Source organism: Dermacentor silvarum, chromosome 8 (genome assembly GCF_013339745.2).
Source record: "Dermacentor silvarum isolate Dsil-2018 chromosome 8, BIME_Dsil_1.4, whole genome shotgun sequence".
Classification (NCBI taxonomy): Eukaryota; Metazoa; Arthropoda; class Arachnida; order Ixodida; family Ixodidae; genus Dermacentor; species Dermacentor silvarum.
In genome coordinates, this window is record NC_051161.1 from 49,607,836 (window position 1) to 49,631,000 (window position 23,165).

The following is a 23,165-nucleotide window of genomic DNA, read 5'->3' on the forward strand; positions in this document are numbered from 1 at the left end:
CTACGGTAGCTCATTGCGCTCCTATGCTGATGGAAAAATTGTGGCCGCAATAACATAATAGGGATCAACTCCCTATCAAATTGCCTAGCGAGGCTCAGTCGTGCATCAATGTGCCTGTCAATGCCAAATCTTGTGGAACCAATCCTGTAGATCCCAAGGAACCCCTGCCGGCAACCGAAGTGACACTTTGAGGAATTTAGTTGGAGCCCAGCCTCATGGAAGACTTGAAGAACAGCTGATAAGGGCTCAAGGTGTGTCTCAAATGTAGGCGAAAGTACGAGAACGTCCTCTAGGTAGCAGAGGTATGTTGACCGTTTGAACCCTTGCAAGCAAAGAGACCATCATACATTCGAACGTGGCTGAGGCATTGCATAGACCGAATGATATAACTTTGAATTGATATAGACCATCAGGGGTGACGAACGCGGTATCATGTGACTGAATGTATCAATGCAAATAAGACTGAAACCAATACATTATTTATTAGTGCATACCTGCTGAATGGCACCCTTTATGGCAAGCTGCAGGCTGTGGGCTGCGCAGCCAAATCGAAATTGCTCCAGCTGATGGAACTCGCTTAAAAGCTCCTTGGTTAAGCATTCTGAGCCGTCGTCGAAATTGCCATCATTGTCCTCTTTAGTCTCCCACCCAGTAAATACAAATGCCTTTATCATTATGAAGCGTTATCTGTCACCACGTGAAGGACCTGGAAAATGAAATAAAAACAGTTAACAGAGGCAAAATTGTACGAAAATACATATTTCACCTTGTCAGCGATGTTCCACTGCAGCAAAGCTACGTCATACTCGCAGCGGATCCGAGCAGCTGTGTGGCTCCCCGTCAGGCGAGTGAAACTGAGGAGGTACGTGTGACCGTGAAGTCGTTGTCCACGAATGTTGCTTCGACAGCCAGAAAGCCCTCCATAGACCGCGACGTCCCCACGTATAGTGCGATACAGACGTACTCCGCTCCCGCCAAAGACGATGATATTTTGGTCTGCAGCGCTGATACCTTCCCAGGCAGGAACTTCTCTCAGAGGTCATCCCGCGATGGCAACTTGTAGCACAGGACGGCGACCTGAATTTGAAAGAATACAAAGCAGTTACTTTGATGAAAGGAGGCTTATATTGTTGTCAAACTTACCATTACAAATTGTTTGAATCCCTCCCTCTCGACAACACGAAAGGGCTCCATGTCAGTGCAAATCATGCTGATTATGGCGTCATCAAGAGCAGCCTTTCGATGAAGCAGGCACAGAGCTGCACCCAGCGGTGAATGCCGACGTTATCGTCAGCTGGCTTGCCAGCAATTTCTCTTGTTGCATGTACTCATGTTTGTGCTTTCTTTTTAGGTGCCGAATCCAAATTAGATGAAACTCCGACTACAGCATGTATAGTTTCAGAGCAAAGCTTGCAGCGTGCAGCTTGTTTGGTTTTCTTCGTGGGTAATTTCAACAAATTGTATCCAATGTACCATGTTGGCGGACTTACTGCGTGTGTGAGCCACTGAGCGCAGGAGCCAGTGTGGCAGAGTGTTGTGGAAGCGCTTTTTATTTGCAATAGAAGGCTGGAAAGGAAAGTGGGGGTGGTAGCACAGAAAGCTGAGGGGGATGCCTCGAAACATTGTCAAGCATTCGCATTATGAGCAAGCAACTAAATAAACCGTTGGGCTCCTCTAGCTGCTAACAGGCGCTAGCGCGGCGGCGGTGCCACCCGGACACTCCCCACCCTAGAACAGAGCGAACGTGGGTTTTCTTTGGCGCGAATCGTCGCGTCAGGGCTCGGGGAGGCGCAGCCATGGCCACAGTTACGTTGGCTCTCCTGCTTCGGCTGGCTTCCCGAACTAATGCTTTCTAAAGTTTATTCTCTCTCTCTCTGTATGGAGAGAGAGGGCGTACAGTTCGTGTACGACTGTGTGCTGCACTGACTTGCAGACCTTCGTCCACAGAGTTTCAGGCAAAGGCGTCCGTGTGTCTAGACAGGGGGGACAGTACCGCAAAAGGGTTGGGGGGGTGGGGGGGAGGAGTACAAGGTGAGACGGCATGCAAGCTGGTATGCGAAAGCTTGCAGTGAACACAAGCATCGGGCTAGCATCAATACGCATCACAACTTAAAGAAGCGCTTTTTTGAATATGTGTCCGAGTCGCCGACGCCAACAGAAGCAAAAACAAAGAAGTGAAGGGGGGTGGGGAGACAGCAGGCGGCTGGGGCGAAGGCGCCACCGAGGTATAAAAAAAATCACAAGGCGTAAGGGGGGGGGGGGGGGGAGAAGCCATTTTAAAAATACTGCTTTATTGTTAAATTCAAGGCTCTGACTCACTAACGTTTGAACGTGGGCTGGTTGGTTCTTTGACATATTTTGACAATAAACAGTGCGTAGACAAAAAAGTGTTCTATTTTTGTAAAAAGACGTAATTCTATTTCCATTCCATTCCTCCAAACGTTTTCGCTATTTCATTCCCATTCCTTTCCGGGGTCGTAAAAATCTATAATGATTCCGGAGTCATTCCAATTCCGGAGTGGTAGCTCCGCAACACTGGTGTGCAGTAGGGTTCCTCTCGCGTGCTTTCCTCTGGACACGCTGCACTATCTAGCAGCACTGCAGTGAAGTCCGCGCGCTGTGCACGTGTGGCTATATATTGACAAGATTGTCTGAATATATATGACGCGGCTTCGATTACTCCCTGCCTCAGACAAATTTCTAATTATTATTATTTTTTTTCATTGATGAGTACCACATATTCAGTGCCACATACCCAGAGACCCTAGCTGGCATCAAAGAGGTTCATTGAAGATTAGCACATACCCAGTGATTCAATTTGGTCAGACGGTTGGTTTCGAACTCTGTTCCCTCAGCAAAGCAGCCCCATACTCTACCCATTAGACGATGGACTGCCCAGTGTCCCAAGTTGCAAGGAAAATGGTTTGAGACATAGACCGACAGATAGGCAGACAGACACTGGACAGAGTGAAGTATCCTAAGAATGCTAATTGCATTAAAATGAGAAGTATAAATGTGTAAAGTTTATTTTTGCGAATATACTCTTATTTTAGGCAGCAACTTCGTCAACTTGTGCCCTGGTTGCAGTCATCTTCGTCGGTTGAATCCTCTCCTCGTTTCTGTAAGAGGAATAGAAATTATGTACCGTAAAATTCCGAGCAAGCGCCCCCACCCGTGCAAGAGCCCCCCCCCCCCCCTAACTTCACTGCTAATTTCAAATTTCCGTGCCGTTCTGGGAAAGCGCCTCCCCCCCTCCCGCTTTGCACCAACACTGGCCTGCCACATCCAGTACACGAAAATAATGGCAAATTCGGCAAGTCGCACCGGTGCGCATTGGGGTGCCCGATGAAATGGCGCATCGATGAAATGAAATGGCGCATCGGGGTGCCCCGATGAGCCATTTCATTGAATAATGGTCGCACCCGGGCGCCCCAGTGGGCACAAGTGCGCATCGGGGCGAACTGCTGCTGGCTGTCTGTAGTTCACAGACCGCCGGCTGACGGCGAGATCTGCCTCTCACACGGCACAGCGGATTTCCCTGCGGCACAGCAACGTGACCACTCGGCAACAGAGTGGTCACGGCTACGCTCTGGCATTGCCGGCAGCTTCACCGCTGCTAATCACCCGCCACCGATATCATCGCTAGGCCTTTTCCAGTTCACTTCGAATCTGTAGCAGACGGCGCTTCAGAACGAACCGCCGATGCTCCCGTGCAGCAATGTTTTGTTAGCGTTGTTGCCGCTTTACCCTCTCCTCGCAATAATTTCACACAATGAAGAAAACATGCTGATATTTACGGCGCCACCAGCTGCAATGCGAGCATGGCTGAGCCGCGGTTCGCTGTCCGCCATCGGTATCGATGCACTGCAGCTGAGCTTGACTTGTCTTGGAACTCTCACTAGTGCTAAACGTTTCACCATGGACACGGTATTTAAAAAGTGAACATTACGCGTCACTTTACTCTAGCGGACATAATGTTGCCTGGAATAGAAGCTGCATAACCAATGCTCGTGTCACCGGTCACGGCGACACGTCGGTGCAGCGTCGATGCGCTCTTTCTGTAGTTCTTTCGGTGGTTTTGAGAGTGATAAACACTACTAACAAATCTTTGGCTTAATAAAGTTCATGTTCAATAAAATTTTAATGCCATTCCCACTGCGCTTCTTTTTTTTTTTTGTGGGAAAATTTTGTCATTGCCATCTTGAATTTTGGTACCATTCCGGGATAGCGCCCTCCCTAACTTTGCCGGTAATTTCGACTTGCTTGAAGGGGGGCGCTTGCTCGGAATTTTACGGTAATCAGAAATGGAAAGTTCTTGTTTCGCGCAGGGTGTCCTATAAACCAAAACTTGGCTCCATATACTGCAAATGTATACTACATAAAAGCAACTTGTTTTATTGCTAAAATGCTTAGCAAGGACGAAAAAGACGTTTGGCAGGTATTCTGCTCATGTAACACAAGAAGGCAATAGCCTGCAGCACATTCGGCAATACATGAAGTTATGCAATCGGGGCTTGACTTCTTGCAAGACATAACGAGTCGCAATGGGAAGTACACATGTGTCACTAACGCAACCTCCTGAACACCACATATTAACACTTAACATAGTACCTAAAGTGCAGCATGTTAGTGCACGCACTAGGCTACACCTTTAGTCAGCGAGATGGCTGCAATGTGACGTGTGCAATCACGCACACATTAGGCACACCTTTAGTAAGCCAGAACCGTGTAGTAGCCGTGGCTTCAGGGAAGCATGCTCGTCTCGCACCCCCGAGGCACGGGTTCGATTCCCACCCAGATCAAAATGTACTAAATTTTCTTTTCAAAGCCACTACTTTGTTTACAGGAACCTCCCTAACAAATGTGACGTTAATCCGAGCATATTTTGCAGTGTCAGCCATTTTTCGTCACAGCATAGTTTCGCCAAGATCACCGCCAAGATCACCGCCAAGGACACCGCCAAGGACACCGCCAAGGACACCGCCAAGGGCACCGCCAACTTAGACACTTAAGGCCTTAATATATTTTGTTTCTCCTGATTTCGCACTTCTAACTACTGTGGGTTGAGCCACCAGGCAACTGTGCTTTGCTGCAAAGCCAAACCCTCAACTGCAGGTGTTCTGGGGCCTCAGAATAACATGCTCAATTTGAACCAACAGAGAGTAATTGAGGCAATGGTGCATCCCCCCATCTGCGGGCCTCAGTGGACTTAATTTATTTAGTATGCTTATATGGCTAACAATAGATGACTGCCATACCGCTGGTGAAAAAAAAAAAAGACACCAGACTTGTGTGACCGTGCAGGATCACAACCCAATTTCTAGCAAAGCTGTTTCTTTCAAGCAGTTACATTAACAGTTACTGTTACCTGTAATTAAATCACATACTTAAAAATGTTGCCCACATATAACACTTTCGAGCACTTGTTAAAGAATTTTTACAAAGGCAGTAATTCATGCACATACATTTTACTTCGCCAGAACATAGCACATAATGCAACAGCACAGATGCATTGTAAAAAATGAATTGTGAATAAAAAAAAAGCATGTCCAACACAACATCAATATGGTATATGCACATATACCATACAGGAGGTAACTAGATAAGGATGTGTAATGCACAGGGAATTCCACACGAACACTTCGCTATTCTGCAATATAGTCATAATATTACATACATCATTTTTCCAAGTCAAAGATCCACCCCATTACTTGTCGGAATATTATATTTGTATTCATGCTTTATAAGTGCAAATACAACAATGCGAGAAGTTTATCAACTTCTTAAAATGGGACTTCCCAACTGTAGTCCTTGTTCATTAGTATTACTTTTGCTGTCTAGCACAATAAACTCCCAGCATGAGAACAAATTCTGAACGATTGATCCTAAAACACTGCTTCACCACACACCCAGACAGCAGAATTTCAGTTTTTTCTAGTAGCCCATTACTATAGCACCAGCCTGCGGGAAACCAATGTTTTAGCTGAAAAACTGAAGGACACTTTGTAAATTCCAAAGTGTGTTCGGCGAAAGCCTGTGCCCATTCCACTAGGAACGGACGGACGGACGGATGGTCGGACGCCGCCGCTGTGCCATCACGTGATTGCTGAGAGAGTGTGAGGGGGAGAGGCCACAGCTGGCACCGTTCCAGGGCACGGATGGATGGACGGACGCCGCGAGTATGAGCCATTAAAGGCTTTCGCCTTAAAATGCTGTATTTCTTTGCCAGTGGTTGTCCACTGGCAAAGCAAGGCAGGACAAGGCAAGGCAAGGTCAAGGCAGAGAGCAATGAATATAGAGTTTCTTACAGTGCTGTAATAAGTTAACGCGCTGATGATTCTTACCAGCTTCATGAGATCTATGAGCTTTTGCGCATCTTCACCGGCACACAGGTCCACGACGTCCCGAGGCAGGGCATAGTGACGGTAAGGACTGGGCTGAACACCCCGGTTTTCCTTCATGTATCTAAATACTGGCAACTGAAAGCAAATCGGAAGTAATACTACTGTAGTGTCATGTAATTATTCAGCAACCAAGGCTAAACAAAAAATTTCTAAAAAGTAAAAGGAGGTTTTGCCTACGCCTATGTCCCCCTGCTAACTTTTGAAGTGAAAACAACTTTGTGGAGAAAAACAACAAATGGCTCAGCCATGTCTAGCTGTAACCACAATTGCGTGTCAGCACATAATGCACTTGCAGGCATTGTTAATTTCAGTCTGCACAAGGCAATATTACCTTTTTAAAAAAACTTTTCGTGCTAAAGAATATATCTTCAGCAACAGCTGTGAGCTTTAAGTGTAATTAATGTAATGTCAGCAAACAAAAATCACCACATATGAGTGAGGAGGATCGGGGGAACCAGGTGTCTCGATTTTTAGTATATACTATAAGAAGCCTACAGGCAACAAAGTAGATGAAAGTATAAGAGAAAGTCAGTCTTTTAACTGAAATGTGGAATTCAATATGAAAGAGGGTTAAATTTGCAGTAAGTTTTGCCCTGTTACTAAAAGAAAAGCAAGGTGAAAGTGGTAAAAAAATATAAACTTGTATAAAAGAGGAGCCACACCCACAACCTCTGCATGATATGTGCATTGCTCTACCAAAACATATCACGTGCGATTGCTTCAGACAGTAATATATACATTCTCTGTAGTTGACTTCCATACATGACGTAGTTCGAAAGCCACCTGTCACTAAAATCTGTAACCATTTAAAGGAGTACTAAAACAAAAAATTTCGAACTTGTTTTTTCTGCTGTAATAAGTAGCTAATGACCCAGTAATCACGGCACGAAGCCTCATTTGCTTCAGAGCGCTACAGGTAATTATTTGGAGTCTTCTTTGCAGTGACCAGTCTAAGTTTCAGTTTCAGAGAGCACCAAGATGGGAGAAGAGGCATTGTAAACACAGTGAGCACGTGATCGCACAAAACTGTGACGTGTTCAAGCCAGCGCGCTCGCAGGCGAGTGAGCTTCGTGTTGCTAGTTCGTCTGCTACGCCTGCACGAGCTTTGCGATGTCCTCGCCGTCCTCGTTTTCGTCATCCAGCGGCGACTATTTCCTCCAGGCGGGAGTCGCCACCGTATTAGACGTGGCCAACCACTTTTGATTCGATCCACCACAGGCAAGCTGGCGATCGCTGGGAAACAGTATAGGCCTAGCTCTCTGGTCGTCTGATCCGGGGCCGACGGCCCTTGCAATCCGTTCACAGCTCGTAACAAAGCACCTATATTCGTCAACACAATAAACGTCTGCACATTTATGACGCTCATAACTGACAGTACAATTAGTTTTGCCGACGGCGTTGGTAGCGATGAGAAAACACATTAGCAAGGCGAGCCACTTCGTAGAGATGATTGCTGCTGCGGCTGCGCTGACCGCTTGCGAGGCAAAATCACGCGGATTAACCATATCGCACAACGTTTCATAACATGCACACTTTCAAGGTCACTTTACTCTAAGAGTTATCTGGTGTCAGAAACAATTGAGCCGATTTTTGTGCTGCCGTCAGCGGCGAACGAGGCCAGCGTCTCGACCAGGCAGAAAAAAAAAAGCACCAGGACGATCGGAGCGGCGAGAAACTTGCTCGCCAGGCCCCACCCTGACGGCAGCGCAAACTCGTGACGTAGTTACGGTGACGTAGCGTTTTCTTGGTTATTTACAATCCTTCCTTGATGTCAATGTCGCAAGGTGCTGTGCTTTCCGGGTGGCTGCGCGCACATACTTTTAAAATTGATTTTAAATATGTTCTAAGCTATATTCGCCGCTGATATTTTGTAGACGATGTGTGCGTGTCCACCTAAATCAATTTCACGAGTTATCTCGACTTCAAATTTTTGTGTCAGTACTCCTTCAAAGAATGTTCTGTAGAACAAAAAAGCTTGTTCTTGGGCAAGTTGGTGTGATTTGTAAAACATGACCTTAGGGCGCTAAAAAGACACATGCAAGGAAGAAACATGCAGACACCAAGAGCGTCAACTACCAACTGATTTATCGCATCCTGCCCCATCTTCTATTTCAATAAATCAGTTGTTAGTTGTCGGTCTATGTGTTTGCGTGTTTCTCACTTGCATGTGTCTTTTTAATGCAATAAAATCATGTTCTGTAGAAATTTAAAGTGTTCATTTACAAGACGTCAGCTAACACGAATATTCTGAGAACATAAAAAAAAAAAAGCGAGAGAACCGTTCGAGCAACTATAGCATGCAGAATTCAACTTGTACCTGAAGGGTATGCGATAGTGTTACAATACAATTGTTGCACCTTGTAACATTATAGTAACTATTTTAACAAAATGTCTACCTGTAACTAGACGTATGTTATCACAGCCCATATCTGTATTCACAAATAAGTCGCATGATTTTGGACTGTACAAAGTTAATATAGTGTAGCAACAGCCACTCATTTGCATAACTGTAAATAGAAAGTTGATCGCAGTCTTCTACAGCACAACAGATTTAAAGTTTCCTGAGCACAATAATTAGTTTCAGAAAGCATGATCGGTTGGAGCGGTTAAGGTAAGTGAGAATAAATAACATATTGATGTGAACACTTTGCACTCACCCCAGCAGCCTGGTCCACCTTGAAGTTTTCGAGCTCTTCCCAGTCAAACAAGAGGGAGTCAGTGTGCGTCCCAAATGGATTGAAGTCAAGGAGCTTCACGACATCCTGAGGCAAGAGGTGCCACGGGACATACTAAATAAGGTTGCGAACCGACGTGCAGCAAAATTCATTGCTTATTGGCACTTCTGCCATAACATCAGACTTAAAAAGCAGGAAAATTCAACTACATGTACCACAAGCTCCAAGAAATTTTTGGGATATTTCTTACCTTTCTCTTTCTGTATACATCGAACACATCTGTAAAAAATGTAAGGACAAAACAAACCATTTTTCTTTCCAAATAGCGAGAATCAACGCATCATCACATAGGCTGCTCAAGATTGCAGCACAAGTGAATACACGAGAGATCGTTACAATCAGCATGTATGACAAAGAGATATACAAGATACACGAGATACAGTGAGATACGTATATGACAACTACTTCAGCACCATGTAAAGTGAGAGGTAGTACCAACAAAAGCACCACACATTGTGTGCATCATGAGTTCATCATCATATCAGTTTTACCATTAATAAAGCCTTGTGAGCAGCATGCCATCAATTAATGAAATTTAGCAGTGGTGTCGTGTACAAACCTATGATCAAAATTAAATGATATAGGGGTTCTGTGGAAAATACAAAAATTCCTCGACACCTTCGCATGTAACATGAAACTGAAAACTGTAGTTCAGTCTTTGCATTGCAAAAGTGGCAGTGCATTGGTTGGTTTCAGCTTGACACTATCAATTGTCCAAGAAAGTCTTTTTCTTTTTTTTTTTCACACAACCGCCGTCCTACCTTTGCTTACAGGTGTACAATCTTTGCCAAAATATACGAGGTGTGTTCAAAAATACCAGAACTAATGTTATAACATCTTTATTGCTTATTGTACAACATTTTAAGCACTGTTCCCCTCAAAGTGGTCCCCTCTACTGGCAATACACTGTTCCCATCGTTTCCTCCATTTTTGGAAAGCCTCCTGGAACGCACTTTCTTGGATGGCGTGCAGGTCTCTTGTCGCATTCTCTTGAATCTCATCTATGGTTTGGAAACAACATCTTTTCAACGTGGTTTTAAGTTTGGGGAACAGGAAAAAGTCTGCTGGGGCTAGGTCTGGAAAATACGGTCGAGGAGCACAACGGGAGTGTGATGTTTTGCTAGGCAGCTGCGTACAAGGAGCGACGCGTGAGCCGGCACATCGTCAAGATGCAACATCCAAATCTGGTTTTCCCACAATTCAGGTCTCTTACTGCGCACAGCATCCCTCAAACGTGCTAGCATTCCCTAGTAGACTTCCTTGTTTACCATCTGACCGCGTGGTACAAATTCCTGATGGACGATGCCTTTGCAGTCAAAAAGCACAAACATCACCTTGATCTTTGACAGACTCATGCATGCTTTTTTGCAGGAGGAGACCCTTTGCCCACCCACTGCAAAGACTACACCTTAGTTTCAATTTTATAGCCATAAACCCACGTCTCATCGCCTATCATGTTGTTCGTAAGGAAGTTTTCATTGTCATTGGCAGTGGCAAGCAGTTCCTGGCTTTTCAACACGGGTCTGTTTCTGATCACCAGTCAACAATCGCGGTACGAATTTTGCACTGAGAAGATCCATCTCAAGTTTGTCACTCAAAATTTGATGGCATGGTCATACGCTGATGCCCACTTCCTCAGCAACTTCTTGAACAGTTAAACGAAGATTTCCAGGGATCACAGCATGAATTCTCTCGACATGGTCATCTTCTGTTGATGTGGAAAGTCGTCCGGACTTGGGATCGTCAGCGACCGACATTCCACAGTGTTTAAAATGCTTAAACTGCTCATAGCACTGCATGCGACAGCATACAGTCCTCCCCGTATGCCTGGCTAAGCAATTGAAATGTCTCTATAAATGTTTTGCCAAGATTGTAGCAAAATTTCACACACACACACACACACACACACACACACACACACACACACATTGTTCTTCAAGCTTTTTCATTGTCAGTTTGGCACTAATCCGACGAACAGCTTGCGCACATGCTCATTTCAGCGGTTGTAGCTCGCCAATTAACAGTCCGAGCAAAACGCGGCAAATGACAGTTTGTTGTCTAAACCTGCCGCTACATGCACTCAATAACCAAAGCGTGCTCCCTCTGCCGGTTGGCGCGCTATTTCAAAAGTTTGGTTTCTTTTTGAACACAGCTCGTATGTTCTACTCTGCGCATTCACCATGTGTGTTCTTCGACTGTGTGGTGCATACCCATGGCGCTTCAGAAACTCTAGACTTCTCAGATGGCAAGTACAACAGTTCCCTTTTTTTTTTATTCCCCAGGACGTTGTAACCTTTTGCATACTTCAGGAGCTTCATTAAACAGTCTGTCGTCAGCCTGGTGGTCCCAGACAAGGTGGCCTGTATGCTTTTGGCAAACAGTGTACACATAAAGGTATCCAAGAAGAGCAAGATACTTACATGAGGAAGAGACAAACTTGGACTTGATTCTCTCGTGAAAAAATGACATTATATCCTGAACGATGTTTGCCTCTTGTTCCTCAATGTGATAGTAGTAGTGCGTGTAGTCCCGTTGTGAAATGCCTGAAAATCAAGGATGGATGTCTGTGAAATCTATGCTACTCTCTTTTGGTGGTAATTGAGCAATTATTTGGGACACCTATTGTGAGATTTTCTTTTACTCTAACATGCAATTTTCCACAAATGGAATGACCAGTGAAATGGTTAGCAAGCAGGAAAGACTTGCCTATTAGGATGGAGTCCTTCACAAAGCATCGAAACTCAGTGCTTGGGTCGATTTCCACCCATTTTCTCAGGATGAGCTCGTACTGGAAAAGGTTGCTGGTGTCCATACCTTTGTTCCAATCTGTGCAGGCTTTAAATCTGAGCATAACAAAACCACCACATCAGGAATTAGCGATGCTAACAATGTCTACCTGCAACTGTAAAGGAATACATATGGCATGATGTTAAGTCCACACAAAGTGACAGTTGCAAGGTGACCAAAGTTTCACATTTACCATGACAAGAGCTTTCATAAATGAGAAAATTACATGACTGTAGAACAGAATAGGCGCCAACACTAAACAAAAATAAAGGAAAAAAAAAAGAGAAATGGCAGTCTTCAGTGATAAGGCTTGGGCTAGTTGATCCTGATTCATAGTGAACGAATAACAACACGAAATGACAAGATGGCACACACATGATACCTTCGATCAGTGATACCTCGGATTAAGCTCTGTATCATTTAGAGATTTACTGAGACACCAGCAGGCTCTCAAGAGCGGAACCTGCCATCATTTTAAAAACAACCACTTCTTTGCAATGCACACAATGTCACCTTCGTCCACTAGCTATGGCTTGTGAAATATGTGCGCAGATAGGCATACCCACTCATGCTCATTTCAAAGGCGTTAGTATGAATATTAGTGACAAAGGGTGTGAGAGGGCGCAAGTGTGTATTCAATGAAAATTTTGTCCACAACTAAGTGACCCCTTAGTAAAACGAGCATCGTAAAGTTTTTAGCAGTGTGATTTAACAACATACCTGCCAACCTGTGAAATTTGTAAAAAGTACACTGACACCGTGTACCGATACTATGCTATACACTGATACCATGCAGGGAAGCCTCATACCTTTAATGATTTGATTTAGTTACCTGCTGCCTTATTTGAGCCAATCGACTGCTGACTGTATGAGCTCAAGCCTGTGCGCCACGAAACGCAGTACTGCGTTGCTGGCCGCATTACCATCAGCAACACCGTACTGCATCATGCTTGCTCGCAAACAAAAAATGGCTTAAGTACAACAATGCACGTAAACTTAGGTAGAAGTCTCACGACCACTGCCCTCATCTTTGTAATAAACAAGCACAGAAAAAGGCTGATTGAATATGAAGGCAGAAGGCTGCTGACCATGTTGCAACTTTCTAGTTCAAGGTTTTAAAGGAAATTTTAACTGTACCCTCTAAAATTTCCCCAACTATCTTTAATAGAAAACAGATTTACTGCAGCAAAGTTTTTAAAAGCTTACTTTCACAGCCCTTTATACTATCTAAGCAAGCACAGCAACAACTTTCAAACCTTAACTACCTGCGTTCAGAAAAGCTAGGTTGTACTACGTTTGCCTCATTTTTGAGTGACAGTTTGCTTGGGAAAATAGGGAGCAAGCTGCACTATTCGAATTTCAAAAAAAAACAAATTTTTGATAGGAACTATGCCATTTGTTAATGCTGTACTTTATTATATTCTTCTAGAAACGAGACTTGTTAATTGAAAGTAACTTACAAGTAACTATCATAGATACTTCTCTCAGTATTCTACTCAAGTACTTTCCGCAATAGAGTAATGAGTATGCTAATTATTTATTTTTTGCCAGATACTCGGTAACTTATTTTATTACTTTTTTTTTAGTAACTTGTAGATGTCTGGCTTGTGCACTCAAGTAATTCGTGGTCAAAAATGGTCACCCGATGACTGCTCTCTATGAGTTGCTGCCACATATTATTAGCAGGAAATTTTTAAAATGGCAAAGAGAAGCTCTCTTGTCGAAAACAGTGCTCTCTACAGTTGTGTTTACATGCTTGTTTCTAGCTCCATGCGCCTCATATAACTTCAAGACTTGACTGAAATTGTCACAGCTCTGTCCTTTACCCATAGAATGTGCTTGCTTGCCAAGCTTAAGGTGATTTCAGGGCATCTTTAAAGGCGTATTAACATATAACTTGTTGTAAAAAGTCTATTGCATCATGCTTCTCACACATAAATTGTTGACAGTTGGCAAGTACAAAGATTGGGTAACACAAGATATTTTAAATCAATACTACAGTGGATGTCGATATGCGGGATGCAGTGTCATAAACATTGTCATGACCCTGAAGCAAGTTTTGCTGATGTGTAGCAATAAGGCTAGGTATTGCGACGTTGCCCATAAAAAAAAACTAAACAAGACTGCTGCGCATTTTTTCTGGCAGCACTGGCATGCCGCAGCTGCAGCGATCACACGAGAGGAGCGAGCCAATGTATTGTGATGTCCTGACACATCCACTTCATGGTTACCAAAACCAAAAGTGGTTCGTACAAACAAGTGTTGTAGCAAGTTTTTTTGGAGCACTCTGATGATTGCAAGTATTTCTTCTAAGGCATAGAGGGCCTGAACCCTCATTTAACAGAAAAAAAACTAGACATGTTGAAAATGGCATGCAAGTCATTTATAAGGGCTCTACAATGCGGCAATTTTGTGCACTTCGTGTGGCAGGATGAGACATCCGTGAGTGGCACTGTGATCATTGGTTGAAAATGTAAACTGAAATTTACATTCCCACAATCTTCTTCCGTTAATTATTTATTGATGCTTTTTACACTCTACTACAAGACCACAGCCACGGCCTAGTTGTAGAGTGCCCACCTCAGCTGCGGGCGGTCGTGGGTTTGATTCCCACTGCCGCTGGGCACCCACTGGTTCAAATGGGCACAAGATTACCCAGGCCTGGCGCTCAGCTTCTTTCAGGGGCCGAGCGCCAGGAAAGGAGCCTGCGCCCTAAATTCCCATCAAAACCCTTGTGAGCACCCAAAAAAAAAAAAGTTATGTTTGGGCCGCTCTCATGGCAGCCGTTTCCCATGTGGCGCCCCAAGCAGCTATTGACGGTGGGGACGCCTTCAGGTTGTAGACAAACACTCCTTCCCAAGCGTTGAGGTCCCATAATGGTGGAGCACCAGGCCAGGAGTGCGCTTGTAGCTATTTTACCAGGTAGGTACCCAGCGGCAGCCCTTGCCTCTCACAGCAGTGGCGGAAGCTCATCAACAAGGCCGTCTGTAGTTGGACAAGAGGCACCCAGAGACAGCTCCTGAAATCTCTACTGGGCTCTCTTTCGAGATGTGGGCCCCCACGAGAGCGGAGCACCAGGCCAGGGAACACCTTCACCCATTAGAAAAAAAAAAAAACGGTGGGTTTCCTGCAGCACCGGTATTTGAGCTCGGTACCTCCCGCATACGAGGCAAATGCTCTACCGCTAGTATACCACTGCGGTTCTTTTTTACAGACCTTTTATAATCCTTTACAAGACCTTAGCGGGGTTGCATGTGCTAAAAGTACTGTGAAAAAAACTATGGCATTGCATTTTACTAACAATTTAAAGAATCACACAAGCACAGGCGAGGTGTTGCAACCATGAGATCAATACGCCAAGCACATAGCGTGCTAACAGCCACCTCATGGAAGCTGTTGTAGCTATAGAAGTGATGCCACAACTTTTGAGTTCAGACCACAAGCTGCCAGATTGTAGAGGCCATGGAAATGCCATCAACAGGCAGAGCAGGCTCGGCAACCATGGCCCGCCAACTTCCTTCACCTAACACCAATGATTCTCTGCAGCGGTTGGGCACACCCTACGCCATTGTGGGAAAGTGCAATGTGGCTTCCAGAGCCGAAAAATTCACACTGAGGGTCACTTTCATTTTGCTTGTACAGTGGAACTTCGTTGACATGATTATACATAATACGTTTTTTGGGATCTGTTACATTTTTTTTCTGATAATAAGATTTGGTTGGATAATACATTGGATGATACGATTTTCGGATGATATGCTTTATTCTCCAGTTCCGTGAAAATCGTATCAAAGAGATTCCACTGTACTTTAAAGTTTCCCGATTACTCGTGCTTGCTTGAATTAATTGCCATAATTCTTTTTGCTGTTCTTCGACATGCTAAAAAAAGGCCTATGGCAAAAATGGTGGCCTTAGAAAAGTGTTGCAGGTCCCCTAGCTTTAAGGCCACAGCAACAGAAGTTCCTTACGGCTGTGTGAGGTCATGCGTGACAAAATCTGAGCTCTTCAGGAGGAGGCAGATGTCTGCGAAAACACATGCAGCAGGGGCTGTTGTTGGTGGCAATCCACGTGGCATCCTTGGGGCTGCTCCAGTTCAACTTGGGGAACACTCGACCCCCAAGCCGTTTGATGGCGGCAGACACTGCTTCTTCCAACTCTGGGAAGCTGGGAATCTGCAAAGACATGCTACAGTGTGGTTTGTTGCCTCAAAAGAAGCCTTGCAACACCCCTGACGAATGTAGACCTTTGTTTTCACTGTCTTCCCGTATCATATCAAGTGCGTTGAATGGTGCAAGAGAATACCATGTACCACCCATGATACTTGGACAGTCACATGTTATTCAGCAATACTTTTTATCATTTCTCAATTCACCAATGCAGTTTTGAACCTGCTTTGCTCTACCACATATTAAATAACAAATTTGTTTACAACTGGGTGTAAAAAATGCCTGTATAAGATTAGGGGGTAGTGATATGTAAGAAAGGTTGAACAGTAATGTCACAGGGTGCTTTTAACAACGTAACTGTTGTGGTTATTGCTTTTTTCTTTTTGTATATATAGTACAATAGTTTGTATATACAGGGTGTCCCAGTTGACTTGGACCATGATTTAAAAAAAGCCTAAGCGCTCTAGCAAAATCTTACCAACTGCATAGTAGCGGCAGTCGTGTGCACTTACAGCCAGTATTTTTTTCATCACGAAGTATTAATTAATTAATTACTTTTAATTAGTGAACTTTTCATTGTTGCTTGTATTGCAAACATGGCAATTACAAAGTTGTAGGGCACCTCAAAACACCTCCGAATCAAGCATTTATTTCGTGATGAAGTGTGTCTGGTTGTTTTTTCCAAGAAAAAACAAAAGCCCACGAAATATGAAACAGATGCGCGCTTGCGCGCCGCTATTCAAGCGCCTCCGAGCAACCTTTGAAACATCTACGGCTGCATTCGTTCATCGCCACATCATGCAAGGCTTTGTCATGTAGGATGGCTCGAGAGGTTTTGTGACCTAACTAGCGTGGTGTGATGAGCATCAGCATCTGTGGACGCAAGAATGTTGTGCTTGATCATGAGGCACTAGGGATAGCTTTAAACCTTTGCATATCATGAAACAAAACTGCAAAAGGAATTCAATCAATGCTAAAAAAAAAAAAGCTGTGCACAAAATTACAGTCCAAAGTGCGCCGTCACGGTTTCCCAGATTTGAAATCCCTCCCGCCCTACCCCCCCTTACGGTTCCATTACGTTTATCAATGCGTCAGCGGCGTGTTCTCATGATGGCGCGACCATCACATAGCGTGAAGCCCTGTATCGAGCTGCCACCGCTACTAAAGCTGTGTATCCGTGGCTATTCGCTTGGAGGCACTTGAGTAGCGGTGTGCGGGAGCACATCTATTTCACATTTCGCGTATTTCGCGCGCTTTTGTTTTTTCTCAGAGAAAAAAACAACGAGGCAAAGCTGAGCACAAAACAAATGCTTGATTCGGAGGTTATTTGAGGTGCCCCACAACTTTGCAATTGACATGTTTGCCATTCAAGCAATAATTAAAAGTTCACTAATTAAAAGTAATTAATTATTACTTTGTGGTGAAAAAGATACCGGCTGTAAGTACACATGACTACGGCTACTATGCAGTTGTATGGTACGACTTCTCTAGAGCTCTTGGGGTTTTTTAAAAATCTTCAGTCCGAATTAACTGGGACACGGTATATATCTATTGTACTGTATATAGTTTCCATAGTGCTGTATAGGAGTATAGTATGGCGATAGTGATTTTTTTCTATTTTTATTTATTTACTTGCTGATTTTGATTGGCAAGCAATTATCGCATGCTTCTGTTAGTCAACTGCCACGTTGAACTGCGTTAGGAGCACAGACCTTTGTCAGGCTGTATAGCCTTTAGTTCCTGTTCCCGCTCCTGTAAATAATCAGGACAAATAAACTGAAACTGCACAATTTATGACTGACTAAACCAGACTTGCCTCTGTTAGCTACTTTCAATTACTAGGGAGAATTGAGCTTTAACTTACTCCAAGTAAAGTGGTACTGTTCGAAAAATAATGACCCAACAGAAAGCACCACATGCAACATGTTGGTCACTGCAGTTTTCTGTTAGTTTTTTGTTTTCTGTTACTATTTTTGTGTTCTAGTTGTTTCTTCCATTCATCGTAGGACAACTGTTGATGGTAATTTTCATAACTGAAAACTTCATACAGTACATGATGTTCATAAGAAGATACAATAAACCCAGGTTTTTCATTTAATATAGTGTGACTGCACAAACAGAATTCAACAATATTTTAAAACACAGAAAGGCAATGAACAGCCTTTTTACAAATTCAAAGAGTCTAGCCATATAGTCATCATCATTATCAGCCTATACTTATGTCCACTGCATCACAAAGACCTCTCCCTGCGACCTCCAATTACCCCTGTCTTGTGCTAGCTGATTCCAACTTGCACCTGCAAATTTCCGAACTTCATCACCCCACCTAGTTTTCTGCCGTCCTCGACTGCGCTTCCCTTCTCTTGATATCCATTCTGTAACTCAGTAGTAATTCTTAAAACAGTGGATCCGCTAAAAGCTGCTTCATGGATCCCCTTACCATCATGTTACCAAAAGCCTTGAGCTCCCTTGCCTCACGCCTGGGATACTTCCATAAAATGTCCTTCAGAAGGCAATGAAAGCAACAAGCTGGGCTAGTTTGCTCTTGTGTGACTATATATTGTACTAATAAAACTAGGCACCAACGAGAAGAGAAACGATTCTAGACTTTCAAACGACAGCTTATTCTGCAGACAGCAAAATATACATGAACGTACATGAACAAAAAACAGAAAGAACTGAGTGAAGCAAGTGACTGAAAAATGTGGTGCCTACATGCCTGCCTGTTTCTATAACACTTAGAAAAACCTTTTCTTTCTTTCTTAACACAAGTCATGACAGTGTGATATCACACTGCTGCTTATCCAGTTGCCCCATTCTAAGCACAGACACCGAACTCATGCTGGCACTGCACAAAATACTAAAAGAACAGGCGGAATGTGTTCTAGCTATCCCTAACTTGTTCATCTTTCATTCACCCACATCAGTATGCCCGGTTTTCAATACTTTGTTTACACTTGTCACTGAATTACAGGTAATGCTCTTCACATCATTTAAATGTATCGGCAAAATCTGAATGCTAGGGCATTGTGAAAGACGGTTACCTCTGTGGAGTCATCATCAGCTTCAGACCAGTCCACCTGAGAAGAAGGAAAAATACAGAAGATGCAGTCTTGCCAATATTCAGATGCTTAATCTAAGGTGTTGCTCAAGCGATACACAAGACTACAAAAATGCATGTAGCAGATGCCCACAAACTAATCTGTGCATCAACACCTTTGGAAACGAAAAATGAAAACAGTTCTCACAGTTTTCAGACTTGGGCTCATGAAAAATGAACACTCATGCCCCACAACACTCAAACAACCACCTGTGAAAAGGTAAAAGAAAACAGCAGTGGCAAGTAATTAAAGTGAGTGGCATGCTGCAAGCAGTTCTATATGCCGCAAAGTGCAGCATGTGCGCATTACTGCCGACAAACTAGGAACATGTGCGGTACCACCATGTAAACACTTTCGAGAAACGATACTTGCTCTTCAGTCAGTGTGACTAAAAAGATTCGTGCACAAGGGGTCCAAGAACAGCTTAACAATACGGTGAAAGCTTCAATAAGTTCTCCATTACTTTGTTTTCAATCACTCAAGTGCACCAAAATTTGCGGAAGCCAAAAATAATATTTGCAATGCTCAGCCAGATTAACAAAGTCATGCTGCTGCCACACACTTCTATTCACACGTAATCTTTCCCTTAAGCACCTACCTATCTCCACAAAAATGTCAGCAATAAAATATGAACATAAAAATGTGCATCATCAGCTGTAGATTTCGCATGATCTGGTCAACTGTTGATAACATTATCGCTCCGGTGCACAATTTGAATGCGCCTACGTTATTGGCATAAGAGTGACCTATTAATAAGTAATCTTTATCCATTGACCAACACTAGGAGAATTCAAAAGAGTGCGCCACCAATCTAGCCTAACAGTGTATACCTATAGTGTTTAATAGCAAAGCCATTATAAATAGGTATGAATATGTGGAGATGGGCACGCTGTGTAATACACAGGAGAGCCAAATGACAGTTCATTACATGGCTACTAAGGGAAAAAAGACACTGTCGACACCGGCAAGAATGAGATGGGCCGGAGCGATTAGAAAATTTGCAAGTGTAGTGTCAGTGTGGTTAACACAGGAGAGGGGTTAAAGGGGCCCGAACCACCCCTCGGGCTTGGTGAAATAACATAGTCCGCCGGTATCATACGCTGTTGTGAACATCTCAGCCAAGTTCTGCTCACGTACGTGGTGCGTGGAGCTCGAAAGCGGAGCGCGAAGTCACCTTTTTCTCAAACGCTCTCGTTTCAAAAACCCCATGATCCTCGCTCTTTTCTGTGCTCTTTATTTCGTCATAAAGCGCACTCCAATATGCGGCTGCTATTGGCCTCTGCGGTCGGCTACACCGCAACCGCCGCGAGGTGCTGCCACAAGTCCAGTGGCTAAGCACACTGCAGCTCTCCGAGGACAGCCGCATTTGGCTTACGCTTAGCACGGCGTAGGCACCGAATCGGAAATTTGAACTGCGCGCCACAGTGACGTCTCCGCCATAGCCTTCGCAGTGCAAGGCTTTGGAGGAGGAAGGGGAGCACAATGGAGCCTGTGTTTGATTGCCGATAACTCCGCTTCTGCTGAATGCATTGAAGTACTTTTTGCGGCAAAGTGATTCTGAAATAGCCTATTTTCACTTCAAATGTCTTCCTCCACTTCGATAAAAGTGGTTCAGGGCCCCTTTAGGCTGGAGATCCTTGGTGAGTGGTGTTTATGCGCCAGTAGACCTAACTATGTTGACACTGATGACCACTTTAGTATAAATGTTGAGTGGTGTTTATATGGCAGTAGACCTAACTTTGTTGACACTGATGACCACTTCAGTGTAAATGTGACACTGTTATTTGTAGCCTCCAATTGTGTGTCAATTTTGAGGTAGCAATTCCCAGGGCTCTGTCAAGCCTTAAATACTAAAGTATCAAAACAAAACTTTTCTTAAAGTGGCAACTAGGCTCAGAAGGCTGCTGAAACAAAAAAATTGTGTCAGCTGCAGTTTCTTGTCACATATTCAAGTCTTGCACTCTACAATATACATCAGTTGATTACTACATTGTGCTCGAGCAAAACATATCATTTCACAAACGGTGATGCAGATTTCCTTTGAGTCATACAAGGGCTAGTGTGCAAGAACTACAGTCAGCTTCTCACCTCATCTTCGGAGTCTGTGTCGTACTTCTGAGATGAAGGGGCCCTGAAAAATGGTTTAGATGAAAAGGTGAGGAGCCTTAAAACACAAGCTACAGAAGTTTACTGAGTCAATGGGAAGTAGCACATGTGCCCCAAGGCAAACCTCATTCATTGATTTACAAAAGTAGAAGGCATATTTACAATAAGCTACATCCAAGTAACCACCAACTCAGACAGAAATGCTCAGCTAATGCTGCAACTCCTCTTCAGAGTGAATCAGCAGTTTTTGCTGCAGGATGTCTTACTCAAGCACAGAGAAAGTAGATACTGAACCAGCATCAGGATCTTTTTTTTTTTTTTCTGTAATAAAGATGACTTGCAGCAACTAAAGATGCCCAATTTTAGTGTGCCAGCAGATTAGTTCCGACTGATCCTGGTGATAACGTAGATAGAGCACCGCTTGGGCCATTTACGAAGCAGTGAAAAACAAGAATTGGAATAGAATCGTCACATTATACCAGCCTTGGTTGATATGTTATGGTAATCCTTGTTTCGATCTGTGAAGCCTTGTCAACATGTGTATTTGAATCAGTTAATGTCGCCAACATTTAACGCTGCTGTACGCAAATTATACATAGAATGAGATCCCTGAGTTTAGACTGAACCAAGTCCTCTCGTGAAAAATAAATTTGCTGTGTTCACGTACCTCTCAAGTGTCTCTGTGTTCTATTTTCTTTCGGACATATATACACTAATCTAGCTACTTTAAGTAGTTCAGGGAAGGGTATAGCATTAGTCGGAACTGTTACCACGACGACAAGAAAATGTCAGTTAACCGTGAATTCAAAGCACAATAGCAGATGACAGCGAACACATGTGGACTTTTGAAAGGAAACCATTTCTGAAAATGAAATTCCTGGATATGCAGCATCACAGAAATGGTACATCATAAGTGATGACACACGTAATTCTAGTGTCACTAATTTTTAGCACATATTACGCCATAGATGTATAAGCATCAAATAAGTAATGTATAGGCTAACAACCACGTAAAAGCGTCAGAAAGAAGAGGTGACACCAGTCATCGTCACGTTCAGCTAGTCTCTGCATATATTGCGCTGCATACACACGTATAAAAGGAGTAGACATATCAAATAGCTTATCACGTAGAACAGTGGCTTAAAAAAATTAATACTGATACTCACTTTCCTGGAAGCACCACACCGTCAGAGAGGAGATACTTTATGAAATCGCTCGTCAGGGGAATGCAAACACTGCAAATATCGATAGCGGCGCTTTGTTACACAGGTTTCAACTGACTGGCACTGCCCAGAAAAATAAGTTCATGCCAGGAGATACGACTACGGTCAATCGAGGCAATTTCATATATCCTTCAATTGCTAGCACGGTGTGATCCGCACTTGTTTGAACCTGTCAAACGCCTCCAAGCAATGACCCAGTACTACTGAACGGGTAAGTAAACTTTAAAAACAAACGAGTTGCCTTTCGAGACTCACCTCGTAATAGTAGCATTTTTGAAGACGCTATACCAGGAAGAGAAACTGCAGCTGAGTACGTCTTGCACCTTCATTATCGCTGTCTGCTAGTGTGTTTCGCGCGGAGACTCGAAAGCACGCTAGACACGCGAGTAGAGTTGGCGGAACCTCGCAATGCACGTAGGTGAAACTACATCACGCTCCACAAAAAGGGTTGCTCTTGACAGTAAACTTGTCGACACTAACTACTGTAGATGCACCACGAACGCACACGGTAACGTTCTGACACAGTCACCCAAAGCAGAAAACACAACACAAACACATAAACACGCCACCACTACTCGGTGTTTCGTTATTTGCAGTTTCGTACTGCAGCAAGTTCGACAAGTCCGAGATTTCCGAGAACATT

The 23,165-nt window shown here is 43.8% G+C and overlaps 1 protein-coding gene across 1 annotated transcript; it reads right to left on the reverse strand.

Annotated features, from left to right (window-relative positions):
* Positions 1–3,001: 3,001 nt before the first annotated feature.
* On the reverse strand, positions 3,002–23,127 carry LOC119461189 (cell division cycle protein 123 homolog). Its single transcript, XM_037722411.2, is given in 12 exon segments — positions 3,002–3,119; positions 6,345–6,479; positions 9,062–9,166; positions 9,330–9,358; positions 11,560–11,682; positions 11,846–11,982; positions 15,895–15,962; positions 15,964–16,098; positions 19,137–19,172; positions 21,282–21,324; positions 22,466–22,534; positions 22,778–23,127. Coding segments are annotated over 12 exon segments (1,008 nt in total). The 5' UTR covers positions 22,852–23,127; the 3' UTR covers positions 3,002–3,065.
* Between the last annotated feature and the right edge of the window lie 38 nt (positions 23,128–23,165).